This window comes from Salmo salar, chromosome ssa15, assembly GCF_905237065.1.
Source record: "Salmo salar chromosome ssa15, Ssal_v3.1, whole genome shotgun sequence".
Taxonomy (NCBI): Eukaryota; Metazoa; Chordata; class Actinopteri; order Salmoniformes; family Salmonidae; genus Salmo; species Salmo salar.
Window position 1 is genome coordinate 2,282,299 of NC_059456.1, and position 12,890 is coordinate 2,295,188.

Here is a 12,890-nt window from a genome sequence, read left to right on the forward strand (position 1 = left end):
GATTGCGGTGGTCAATCCAGATGAGAAAAGTGTGTTTAGCTCCCTCAAGCCAATGTCTCCACACCTTCAGAGCCTTGACGACAGCCAACAGCTCCCGGTCCCCCACGTCATAGTTTCACTCCGCCGGGCTGAGCTTCTTCGAGAAGGCACAGGGGCGGAGCTTCGGTGGCGTACCCAAGCGCTGAGAGAGCACAATCCCAGCCTCGGACACGTCCACCTCCACTATGAACGCCAAAGACGGATCCGGATGGGCCAGCACGGGAGCCGAGGTAAACAGAGCCCTCAGGTGACCAAAAGCCCTGTCCGCCTCAGCCGACCACTGCAAACGCACCGGGCCCCCCTTCAGCAGTGAGGTAATGGGAGCTGCTACCTGACCAAAACCCCGGATAAACCTCCGGTAGTAATTGGCAAACCCTAGGAACCGCTGCGCTTCCTTTACCGTGGTGGGAGTCGGCCAATTACGCACGGCTGAAATGCGGTCACTCCATCTCCACCCCCGAGGTGGAAATGCGGTACCCTAGGAATGAGATGGACTGCTGGAAGAACAGGCATTTCTCAGCCTTGACGTACAGGTCATGCTCCAACAGTCGACCAAGCACCCTGCGCACCAGGGACACATGCTCGGCGCGTGTAGCGGAGTATATCAGAATGTCATCAATATACACCCTGCCCGTGCAGGTCCCTGAAAATCTTGTCTACAAAGGCTTGGAAGAGTGATGGAGCATTCATCAACCGTACGGCATGACGAGGTACTCATAATGCCCTGAGGTCGTACTGAACGCCGTCTTCCACTCGTCTCCCTCCCGGATACGCACCAGGTTGTAAGCGCTCCTGAGATCTAGTTTGGTGAAGAAGCGCGCCCCGTGCATTGACTAAATCGGCATGGCGATAAGAGGTAGCGGGTAACTGTACCTCACCGTGATCTGATTTAGGCCTCGGTAGTCAATACACGGGCGCAGACCTCCCTCCTTCAAAAAAAAAAGAAACTCGAGGAGGCGGGTGAAGTGGAGGACCGAATGTACCCCTGACGCAGGGATTCGGAGACATATGTTTCCATAGCCTCCGTCTCCGCCTGTGAGAGGGGATTCACGTGACTCCTGGGAAGTGCAGTGTCTACCAGGAGATTTATCGCACAATCGCCCCGTCGATGGGGTGGTTATTGAGTCGCCTTCTTTTTGGAGAAGGCGAGAGCCAAATCGGCATATTCAGGGGGAATGCGCACGGTGGAGGCCTGGTCTGGACTTTCCACCGTAGTAGCACCAACGGAAACCCCTAAACACCTCCCCGAGCACTCTCGAAACTCCTAAACCCCTCCCCGAGCACTCTCGCGACCACCTCGTGAGAGCCCTCCGTTGCCAAGAAACAGTGGGGTCATGACAAGCTAACCAGGGTAGTCCTAGCACCATGGGAAACGCAGGAGAGTCAATGAGGAAGAGACTGATTCTCTCCTTGTGACCCCCCTGCGTCACCATACCCAGAGGAGCGGTGGCCTCCCTAATCAACCCTGACCCTAATGGTCGACTGTCTAAAGCGTGAATGGGGAAGGGCACAGCCACTGGAACAATGGGGATCCCTAAACTAAGGGCGAACAATCTGCCTATAAAATTCCCAGCAGCGCCTGAATAGACGAGCGCCTTATGCTGGGAATGCAGGGACAACTCAGGAAAAGAAACATACAAACACGTGTGCAACTGAGGGCTCTGGGTGAGAATGGTGCCGGCTCACCTGGGATGACGCCAGAACGCCCTGTCTGCTGCCTCGATCCCCAGAGGAACCAACCCGGCACCGACCGGCAGTGTGACCTCTGCAGCCACAGATGGTGCACGAGCCGGAACCTCCTCTAGTCTCCCTACGTACAGCACCTCCCAGCTCCATGGGCACCGGAGCAGCGGTGCTGGGGGATGGAACCGACAGAACCCGATCTGGACGTCCAGCAGGTTATCCAGCCGAATGGACAGGTCCACCAGCTGGTCGAAGGTGAGGGTGGTGTCCCTGCTGGCCAACTCCCGATGGACGTCCTCATGCAAACTGCAGCGATAGTGGTCGATCAGGGCCCTATTGTTCCATCCCGCGGCCAGGGTCCGAAAATCCATGGCGAACTCCTGTGCGCTCCTCGTCCCCTGCCTCAGATGGAAGAGACGTTCACCCGCCGCTCTACCCTCGGGTGGATGGTCGAAGACTGCTCGGAAGCGGCGGGTGAAATCCTTGAAATGGTCCAGCGCCGCATCTCCTTCTCCCCACACGGCGTTGGCCCACTCCAAGGCTTTCCCAGAGAGGCACGAGACGAGGGCGGACACCTTCTCACGACCTGAAGGAGCCGGGTGGACGATTGCCAGGTAGAGGTCGAGCTGCAACAGGAATCCCTGGCAGCGTGCAGCTGTCCCGTCATACTCCCGGGGAAGGGCGAGACAAATCCCACTGGGACCGGGTGAAGGGGGGGGGGGGCGAGTAGTGGAGACCCTGGTTGTGCTGGTGGAGGCGCTGGAGGAACTCTCTGTCCCTCCCAGCGGTCCATAGTTTGGACAACGCTGTCCATGGCGGCGCCGAGATGGAGCATCGCCGCATGCTCCCAGACGCGCTCCTCCACCCCTATTCCAGGGGCACCTGCTCCTGCTGACTCCATATGTCGGTGTGGGATTCTGTAGCGGGGTGCGTAATTGGCGGCAGTGAAGTCAGGCGCAGGAGAGCAGAACTGGGTAATAACCGGAGATTTATTAAGCAAAACCAATGGCATCCAGAACAACAAGATAAATGGGCACAGAAATAACCCGTTGTGCGCTCACGGGGAACTTGCACAAGCACTACAATAAACAATCCCACACAAAGACATGGGGGGAACAGAGGGTTAAATACACAACAAGTAATGAGGGAATTGAAACCAGGTGTGAGGAAAAACAAGACAAAACACATGGAAAATGGATCGACGATGGCTAGAAGACCGGCGACGCCGAGCGCCGCCCGAACAAGGAGAGGACCCAACTTCGGCAGAAGTCGTGACAATACCATAGTATACTATAGTATTTAAAAAAAAAAAAAAAAATTGTCTGTTATCTCATGCAGGTTGGACTCCTCTTCACGAGGCCGTGTCCCACGGTCACTATGAGATCACTAAGTACCTGATCCAGGCAGGAGCTCTGGTCAACTGTACTGGAGACAATGGAACCACACCTCTACTTGATGCTGTAGAGCAGGAAGACCTGCAGGTACATATATGTCTGTGTGTGTGTCACTATAAACCACTTCCACCTACATCCAAATAAAGTACAGAATCACTAATGGCCTTTAGCACCCAGACTAGTTTCATGTATGCATGTTTGTGTGAAAGAGAAAGACTGAGAAATTGTGTGCATGTGTGAGAGAATTTGTGTATGTGTGCTTTAGAGCTGGGCAATACTGGCAAAAATCCATATCACAATAAATTGACTGAATTATTATTGTTATTATCGCGATAAAAATAAATTAAACGATAACATTCATAAAACTACTATTACTGCTTTGAATGTTGTATCTATCAATTGTCCTATTAACAATCACCCATATTAGCAAACATTTATCATTTCAAACGTCACATTTCTCTATTAGGACCATATTCATAGGTTGCACCTCCGGCACTCGGTCGCGTCATGTCGTTGTTATGAACGTTCTCAAGCCTCCCTTTACCAGCCGTGCATTAGTGATGCCCTGAAGTCATGATAAGCTCAGTCATTCTGGACGGAGGCTAACGACTGTTTAAAATAAATTACACTAATAGTGCTTGTCAATACTATGACATTACTAACATAGTCAAATATTTAGTAGGAAACAACTTTGCCAGCAGATCACCGACCATTTCGAATCCCACCGTACCTTCTCCACTAATATAATTTACAGCCAATCTGTAAATAGCACACCCAACTACCTCATCCCGATATTATTACTTACTCTCTTGCTCTTTTGCACCCCAGTATCTCTACTTGCACAATATCATCTGCACATCTATCACTCCAGTGTTAATGCTAAATTGTAATTATTTCACCTATATGGCCTATTTATTGCCTACCTGCCTACTTTTCTACATTTGCACACATGCGTTTGTTTATGTGTAACTCTTTGTTGTTTTTGTCCCACTGCATTGCTTTATTTTGGCCAGGTCGCAGTTGTAAATGAGAACTTGTTCTCAACTGGCCTACCTGGTTAAATAAGAAATAAAAATAATAATGTCGTCAAATTTACTTTAGACAGATGGCAATGTGTCATTAGCTAGCAAAGTTAGTAAAACTAATTGCTAGCAATGCTAACTTTAGTTAGCTAAAATCTGTTGTACTCCCTTCAATCTTAGCTAACTAGCTAACGTTACAAAACATGCAACCCATGAACGTGACGAAACATGCAACCCATGAATTGGTTATTTATTGTAATGAACGATATCAGCAAAATGTTCACGATAAGGGGTCAGTTTGGTCAGTGTCAAAAAAATGTAGTTTATCGGCCCAGCTCTGTGTTTGCACATGTGAGTGTTACCTCTGTAAATGCATACTAGGTCAGCTGTGTTTTGCTTTGTGTGTCCCAGATAGCAGAGTTGCTGTTGAGGCACGGGGCAGACCCTCTACTGAAGAACAACGACGGACAGACAGCCTATAGCAACACCACAGAACCCTGTCTGATTAAACTCATGGAGAAAAACATCCCCAATAACAAGAGAAAGGCACTAGCAGGTCTGAACCTGTCCATAACCAAGGGTGTCTCTGTATTCGTCCCAAATGGCACCCTATTCCCTATATAGTGCACTACTTTAGACCAGAGCCCTATTCCCTATATAGTGCATTACTGTTAACCAGGTACCTATTCCCTATATAGTGCACTACTTTTGACCAGGTCCCAAATTAAATAGGCTTACATGTTGTTCTCTCTGTGTGTCTCTTGTAGGAAGAAGCGTTGAGCAGTCAGGAGCAGGAGGACCCATGTAAGTTGGTGGTGGGGGGGAAAGTGGCTGAGGTTTTACAAAACTAGAAAGCCCCAATGTCATAGGCACATTTCATATCACCTGGGCTATACACGTGGCTCAGTTGGTAGAGCTTGGCGCTTGAAACGCCAGGGTTGTAGGTTCCATTCCTGCTGTGGCCACAACACGAAATCTGTATGCATGCATGACTTAAGTTGTGTCAGCTAAATGGCCTATTTTTATGTATTACACAACAAACCTGAAGTACATTGCTAATGATTGATAAACATTTGTAGTGATTTATTTCACACTCCCAACACACACATCAAACTAAGTCAACACAATGTCATATACTGTAAGATCTCTAGTCCATTGTAAATAAGCTACCCTCCTGTTGGTTTTTAGAACTTTTTGAGGACCTGGGGACCCATACCAAATCTTCTCAGTCTCCTGAGGGGGAAAATATGTTGTCGTGCCCTCTTCACGACTGTCTTGGTGTGTTTGGACCATGATAGTTTGTTGGTGATATGGACACCAAGGAACATGAAACTCTCGACCCGCTCAACTACAGCCCCGTCGATGTGAATTGGGCTGTGTTCGGGCTCTCATTTTTTCGTAGTCCACGATCAGCTCCTTTGTCTTGCTCACATTGAGGGAGAGGTTGTTGTCCTGGCACCACACTGCCAGGTCTCTGACCTCCTCCCTATAGGCTGTCTCATCGTTGTCGGTTGATCAGGCCTACCACCATTGTGTCGTCAGCAAACTTAATGATGGTGTTTGAGTCGTGCTTGGCTATGCAGTTGTGGGTGAACAGGGCGTACAGGAGGGGACTAAGCACGCACCTCTGAGGGGCCCCAGTGTTGAAGATCAGCCTGGCAGATATGTTGTTGCCTACCCTTACCACCAGGGGGCAGCCCGTCAGGAAGCCCAGGATCCAGTTGCAGAGGGAGGTGTTTAGTCCCAGAGTCCTTAGCTTAGTGATGAGCTTTGTGGGCACTATGGTGTTGTAGTCAATGAACAGCATTCTCACATAGGTGTTCCTTTTGTCCAGGTGAGAACGGGCAGTGTGGAGTGCGATTGAGATTGTGTAATCTGTGGATCTCTTAGGGCGGTATGCGAATTGGAGTGGTTCTAGGGTTTCCGGGATGATGGTGTTGATGTGAGCCATTACCAGCCTTTCAAAGCACTTCATGGCTACCGACGTGAGTGCTATGGGGTGGTAGTCATTTAAGCAGGTTAGCTTAATTTTCTTTGGCACAATGGTGGTCTGTTTGAAACGTGGGTATTACAGACACGGTCAGGGAGAGTTTGAAAATGTCAGTGAAGACACTTGCCAGTTGGTCAGCGCATGCTATGAGTACACGTCCTGGTAATCCGTCTGGCCCCGCAGCCTTGAGAATGTTGACCTGTTTAAAGGACTTGCTCACATCGGCTATGAAGAGCGTGATCACATAGTCGTCCGGAACAGCTGGTGCTTTCATGCATGCTTCAGTATTGCTTGCCTCGAAGCAAGCTTAAAGGGCATTTCGCTCGTCTGGTAGGCTCGCGTCATTGGGCAGCTCGTGGCTAGGTTTCCCTTTTGTAGTCCGTAATAGTTTGCAAGCTCTGCCACATTCAACGAGCATCAGAGCCGGTGTAGTAAGATTCAATCTTAGTCCTGTATTGATGCTTTGCCTGTTTGATTGTTATATGAGGGCATAGCGGGATATCTTATTAGCGTCCGGATTAGTGTCCTGCTCCTTGAAAGCGGCAGCTCTAGCCTTTAGATTGGTGCGGTTGTTACCTGTAATCCATGGCTTCTGGTTGGGATATGTACGTACGGTCACTGTGGGGACGATTTCGTCTATGCACTTATTGATGAAGCCGGTAATTAAGGAGGTATACTCCTCAATGCCAATGGATAAATCCCGGAACATATTCCAGTCTGTGCTAGCAAAACTGTCCTGTAGCGTAGCATCCGCGTCATCTGACAACTTCCGTATTGAGTGAGTCACTGGTACTTCCTGCTTTCGTTTTTGCTTGTAAGCAGAAATCAGGAGGATAAAATTATGGTCAGATTTGCAAAATGGAGGGCGAGGGAAAGTTTTGTATGCGTCTCTGTGTGTAGAGTAAAGGTGGTCTCGAGTTTTCTTCCCTTTGGTTGCACATGGTAGAAATTAGGCAAAACGGATTTAAGTTTGCCTGCATTAAAGTCCCCGGTCTTAGTGCCAGCATCGGTTTGTGGTGGTAAATAGACGTCTATGAAAAATATAGATGAAAACGCCCTTGGTAAATAGTGGGGTCTACAGCTTATCATGAGACACTCTACCTCACGCGATCTATACCTTGAGACTTCCTTAATATTACCGTAAATTCCGGACTATAAGCCGCAACTTTTTTCCCAGCTTTGAACCTCGTGGCTTAAACAATGACACGGCTAATATATGGATTTTTCCCGCTTTCAATTTATATAAAAAAAAAAAAAAAAACACATTCTGTGACGTGCTCAGTTTTTTGGCGGCATGAAGCTTTCATTAGACCGATGAAATTGCCGAACGGGTTAAGGTCAAACAACTTTTTTGTCTACTGTTTAGATTAAATCGAGCGCTCTCAAACTTCCCATCATTCTGATTACAGTAGTCATTTTGTCACCCTCATGGCAAAGACACGGAGAAATGCATATGATGCAGCTTTCAAGTTGAAGGCGATTGATCTGGCTGTTGGAAAAGGAAATAGAGCTGCTGCACGGGAGCTTGGTCTTAATGAGTCGATGATAAGACGTTGGAAACAGCAGCGTGAGGAATTGACTCAGTGCAAAAAGACAACTAAAGCTTACTGCTAATTCTTTATTTTTTGTTACAAGCCGTGTTTCATTAAAGCCTATTTATTTTTGTTACAAGCCGTGTTTCATTAAAGCCTATTTATTTTTGTTACAAGCGGTGTTTCGTTAAAGCCTGTGTAAAGTTCATTTGTTTCAATGTACCGGTAGGCACCTGCGGCTTATAGACATGTGCGGCTTATTTATGTTCAAAATAATATATATTTTTTAATTCAGTGGGTGCGGCTTATATTCAAGTGCGCTTAATAGTCCGGAAATTACAGTAGACATCGCGCACAAGCTATTATTGACTAATAGACACACACCCCCGCCCCTCGTCTTACCAGACGTAACTGTTCTGTCCTGCTGATGCATGGAAAACCCAGCCAACTATATATTATCTGTGTTGTCGTTCAGCCACGACTCGGTGAAACATAAGATATTACAGTTTTTAATGTCACGTTGGTAATATAGTCTCGAACAGAGCTCATCCAGTTTATTCTCCAGTGGTTGCACGTTGGCCAATAGAACGGATGATAGAGGTGCGTTACCCACTCGTCAACGAATTCTCACAAAGCACCCCGATTTCTGCCCCTGTATTTCCGTCTTTCCTTCACGTGAATGACAGGGATTGGGCCCTGGTCTCGGAGAAGCAGTATATCCTTTGCGTCGGACTCATTAAATAAAAAATCTTTGTCCAGTTCGAGGTGAGTAATCGCTGTTCTGATATCCAGAAGCTCTTTTCGGTCATAAGAGATTGTTGCAGCAACATTATGTACAAAATAATTTACAAACAATACGAAAAAACACACAAAATAGGACAGTTGGTTATGAGCCCGTAAAATGTCAGCCATCCCCTAAGGCGCAATTATATCAACCAGTTAAAAACCTACAGGACGGTAGCTCTCTAGGAACAGGGTTGGGAAGCCCTGGTCTGGGGTATATTAGCCTAATATCAGTTGTCTGTAAAGGAGACCGTTGAGGTCTGTGTCTGAGGGCACTGTGTCCAGGAACATCCCTGGGGGGTCCCAGAGCGGGCGGACCGTCACCCCTCTGAATAACCTCCACCGGAAGAACTGTTACGGGGAGACTCTACTCCACGTTGCAGCCATTCAGGGAGACACCCAGGGGGTCAGAGACATGCTGTCACAGGGTCTCGACGTCAACATGGCCGACAACGCAGGTAAGACATATAGCAGCCATTTATGCTGAACAAAAATATGAACAAAAACGCAACTTGCAACAATGTCAACGATTTTACTGAGTTACAGTTCATAAATAAATAAATTAGGCCCTAATCAATGGATTTCACATGGGTGGGCCTGGGAGGGCATAGGCCCACCCACTTGGGAGCCAGGTCCAGCCATCAGAATATGTTTTTCCCCATAAAAAGGCTTTATTACAGACAGAAATACTCCTCCGTTTCATCAACTGTCCGGGTGGCTGGTCTCAGATAATCCCGCAGGTGAAGAAGCCAGATGTGGAGGTCCTGGGCTGGCGTGGTTACACGTGGTCTGCGGTTGTGAGGCCATTTGGATGTACTGCCAAATTCTCTAAAACGACGTTGGAGGCAGCTTATGGTAGAGAAATGAACATTAAATTCTCGGGCAACAGCTCTGGTGGACATTCCTGCAGTCAGCAAGCCAATTGCACACTCCCTCTGTGGAATTGTTTTGTGTGACAAAACTGCACATTTAAGAGTTGCCTTTTATTGTCCTCGGCACAAGGTGCACCTGTGTAATGATCATGCTGTTAAATCAGCTTCTTGATATGCCATACTTGTCAGGATCATCTTGGCAAAGGATAAACTCTAACTAACAGGGATGTAAACACATTTCTGCACAACATATGAGAGAAATAATATTTTAGTGAATGTGGAACATTTCAGTTCAGTTAGTACAGTGATTTTACACTGCTAAGAGTTAATAATATTGCACATTTATGGCGTGTTAACAGTTATGAAAATATATATAATTTTAAACTTCCTGCTTTGCTCCTATGAGTGAGTACACTTGCAGTGGCCGCCAATCCACCCATTATGCTAACATTGACTTGAATGGGCACTCCTTTTCTATTCAGTATTGTTCTATGTGTACACTATTAGTGATTCATAATGGAAGGCTCAATCAACAAGTGACCAGGTTTTCCCACATGAAAAAATACTACAGTTTACTATGGAGTACTACAAAAACACTGCCCCCCCCCCCATATCGCAATTTGTGCTACCCATAACTGGTAAACCTACATGCCAAGTATAGACCATATTGTGTTCCCTACAGGTTATACAAAAGAGCAGAAGCTCTGAACTATCAGGCCTGCCTGCCTGCCTGTTATGGAACATTTACTCTTCTAGTATTCCTCCCTGCCTACCTGTTATGGAATATATTGTGTTCTCTACAGGTTATAGAAAAGAGCAGACGCTCTGATCTATCAATCTATCAGATCCCAGTCCTGCCTGCCTGCCGACCTACACTACCGTTCAAAAGTTTGGGGTCACTTAGAAATGTCCTTGTTTTCCATGAAAACATACATGAAATGAGTTGCAAAATGAATTGGAAATATAGTCAAGATGTTGACAAGGTTATAAATCATGATTTTTTTTTTTTGTAAGGGGTGCGTAATCGGTGGCAGGGAAGTCAGACGCAGGAGGGCAGAACTTGGTAATAGCAGGAGCAGTTTAATAGCAAAACCCGCGGCATAAAAATAACAAGAATAATTGGGTACAAAAACCCGTCGCGCACCAAACAACACGTGCACAAGCACTTACAATAAACAATCCCACACAAAGACATGGGGGGGACACAGAGGGTTAAATACACAACAAATGATTGAGGGAATTGAAACCAGGTGTGAGGAAAACAAGACAAAACACATGGAAAATGAAAAGTGGATCGATGATGGCTAGAAGACCGGCGACGCCAACCGCCGCCCGAACAAGGAGAGGTCCCGACTTCGGCGGAAGTTGTGACAGTACCCCCCCGCGCCGACGCCGGCCTCGGGGACGACCCGGAGGGCGAGGCGCAGGGCGATCCGGATGGAGACGGTGGAACTCCCGCAGCATTGAAGGGTCCAACACGTCCTCCACCGGAACCCAGCACCTCTCCTCCGGACCGTACCCCTCCCAGTCCACGAGGTACTGAAGGCCCCTCGCCCGACGCCTCGAATCCATGATAGAGCGAACAGAGTACGCCGGGGCCCCCTCGATGTCCAGAGGGGGCGGAGGAACCTCCCGTACCTCAAACTCCTGGAGCGGGCCAACCACCACCGGCCTGAGGAGAGACACATGGAACGAGGGGTTAATACGGTAATCAGGGGGAAGCTATAACCTATCACAAACCTTGTTCACTCTCCTCAGGACTTTAAATGGCCCCACAAACCGCGGATCCAGCTTCCGGAAGGGCAGGCAGAGGGGCAGGTTTCGGGTCGAGAGCCACACCCGGTCGCACCGGGGCCTCACTGCAGTGACGGTCTGCGCTGGCTTTCTGGTGTAGCACGGCCCGCTGGAGGTGAACATGGGCGGCGTCCCATGTCTCCTCCGTGCGCCTAGAACCAGTCGTCCACCGCAGGAGCCTCGGTCTGACTCTGATGCCAAGGCGCCAGAACCGGCTGGTACCTCAGTACACACTGGAAGGGGGAGAGGTTAGTGGAGGAGTGGCAGAGCGAGTTCTGAGCCATCTCGGCCCAGGGCACGAACGCTGCCCACTCACCCGGCCGATCCTGGTAATACGACCACAGAAACCTGCCCACATCTTGGTTGACTCTCTCTACCTGCCCGTTACTCTCAGGGTGAAAACCCGAAGTAAGGCTGATCGAGACCCCCAGACGTTCCATGAACGCCTTCCAGACCCTTGAAGCGAACTGGGGACTTCGATCAGACACTATATCCTCTGGCACCCCGTAGTGCCAGAAGACGTGCGTAAACAAGGCCTCCGCAGTCTGTAGGGCTGTAGGGAGACCGGGCAGAGGGAGGAGGCGGCAGGACTTAGAGAACCGATCCACAACGACCAGGATCGTGGTGTTTCCCTGTGAGGGGGGAAGGTTGGTAAGAAAATCCACCGACAGGTGCGACCAATGCTGCTGTGGAACGGATAAGGGGTGTAGCTTCCCTCTGGGCAGGTGCCTAGGAGCATTACACTGGGCGCACACCGAAAAGGAGGAAACATAAACCCTCACGTCCTTGGCCAAGGTAGGCCACCACTACTTCCCAACCAAACAGCGCACCGTCCGACCGATCCCAGGATGACCAGAGGAGGGTGACGTGTGGGCCCAATAGATCTACCAGTCACGGACAGCAGACAGAACATACAGACGCCCAGCGGGACACTGGAGTGGAGCGGGCTCTGCACGTAACGCCTGCTCAATGTCCGCGTCCAGCTCCCACACTACCGGCGCCACCAGGCAGGATGCCGGGAGTATGGGAGTGGGATCCATGGGCCGCTCCTCTGTGTCATACAGTCGGGACAGTGCATCTGCTTTCACGTTTTGGGAACCTGGTTCGTAGGAAAGGGAAAAAACAAAACGGGTGAAATTCATGGCCCACCTTGCCTGGCGAGGGTTCAGTTTCCTCGCTGCCCGGATGTACTCCAGATTGCGGTGGTCAATCCAGATGAGAAAAGTGTGTTTAGCTCCCTCAAGCCAATGTCTCCACACCTTCAGAGCCTTGACGACAGCCAACAGCTCCCGGTCCCCCACGTCATAGTTTCACTCCGCCGGGCTGAGCTTCTTCGAGAAGGCACAGGGGCGGAGCTTCGGTGGCGTACCCAAGCGCTGAGAGAGCACAATCCCAGCCTCGGACACGTCCACCTCCACTATGAACGCCAAAGACGGATCCGGATGGGCCAGCACGGGAGCCGAGGTAAACAGAGCCCTCAGGTGACCAAAAGCCCTGTCCGCCTCAGCCGACCACTGCAAACGCACCGGGCCCCCCTTCAGCAGTGAGGTAATGGGAGCCGCTACCTGACCAAAACCCCGGATAAACCTCCGGTAGTAATTGGCAAACCCTAGGAACCGCTGCGCTTCCTTTACCGTGGTGGGAGTCGGCCAATTACGCACGGCTGAAATGCGGTCACTCCATCTCCACCCCGAGGTGGAAATGCGGTACCCTAGGAATGAGATGGACTGCTGGAAGAACAGGCATTTCTCAGCCTTGACGTACAGGTCATGCTCCAACAG

The 12,890-nt window shown here is 49.4% G+C and overlaps 1 protein-coding gene and 1 non-coding gene across 4 annotated transcripts in view; both read left to right on the plus strand.

Moving 5' to 3' along the window:
• Positions 1 to 12,890, plus strand: part of LOC106570830 (uncharacterized) — a 103,732-nt gene that overhangs the window by 14,177 nt on the left and 76,665 nt on the right. For all 3 annotated transcript variants that reach the window (XR_006759097.1, XR_006759098.1, XM_045695346.1), the window contains exons 5-8: positions 3,061 to 3,203; positions 4,550 to 4,694; positions 4,906 to 4,942; positions 8,690 to 8,901. Coding sequence is in view for 1 of the 3 variants with exons in the window: in XM_045695346.1 (XP_045551302.1) it covers positions 3,061 to 3,203; positions 4,550 to 4,694; positions 4,906 to 4,942; positions 8,690 to 8,901 (537 nt within the window). In the remaining 2 variants the exon portion in view is untranslated. The remainder of the gene's footprint in view (positions 1 to 3,060; positions 3,204 to 4,549; positions 4,695 to 4,905; positions 4,943 to 8,689; positions 8,902 to 12,890) is intronic.
• Positions 5,027 to 5,103, plus strand: trnas-uga (transfer RNA serine (anticodon UGA)). Its single transcript has one exon. It is a non-coding gene; the product is annotated as a tRNA-Ser (tRNA).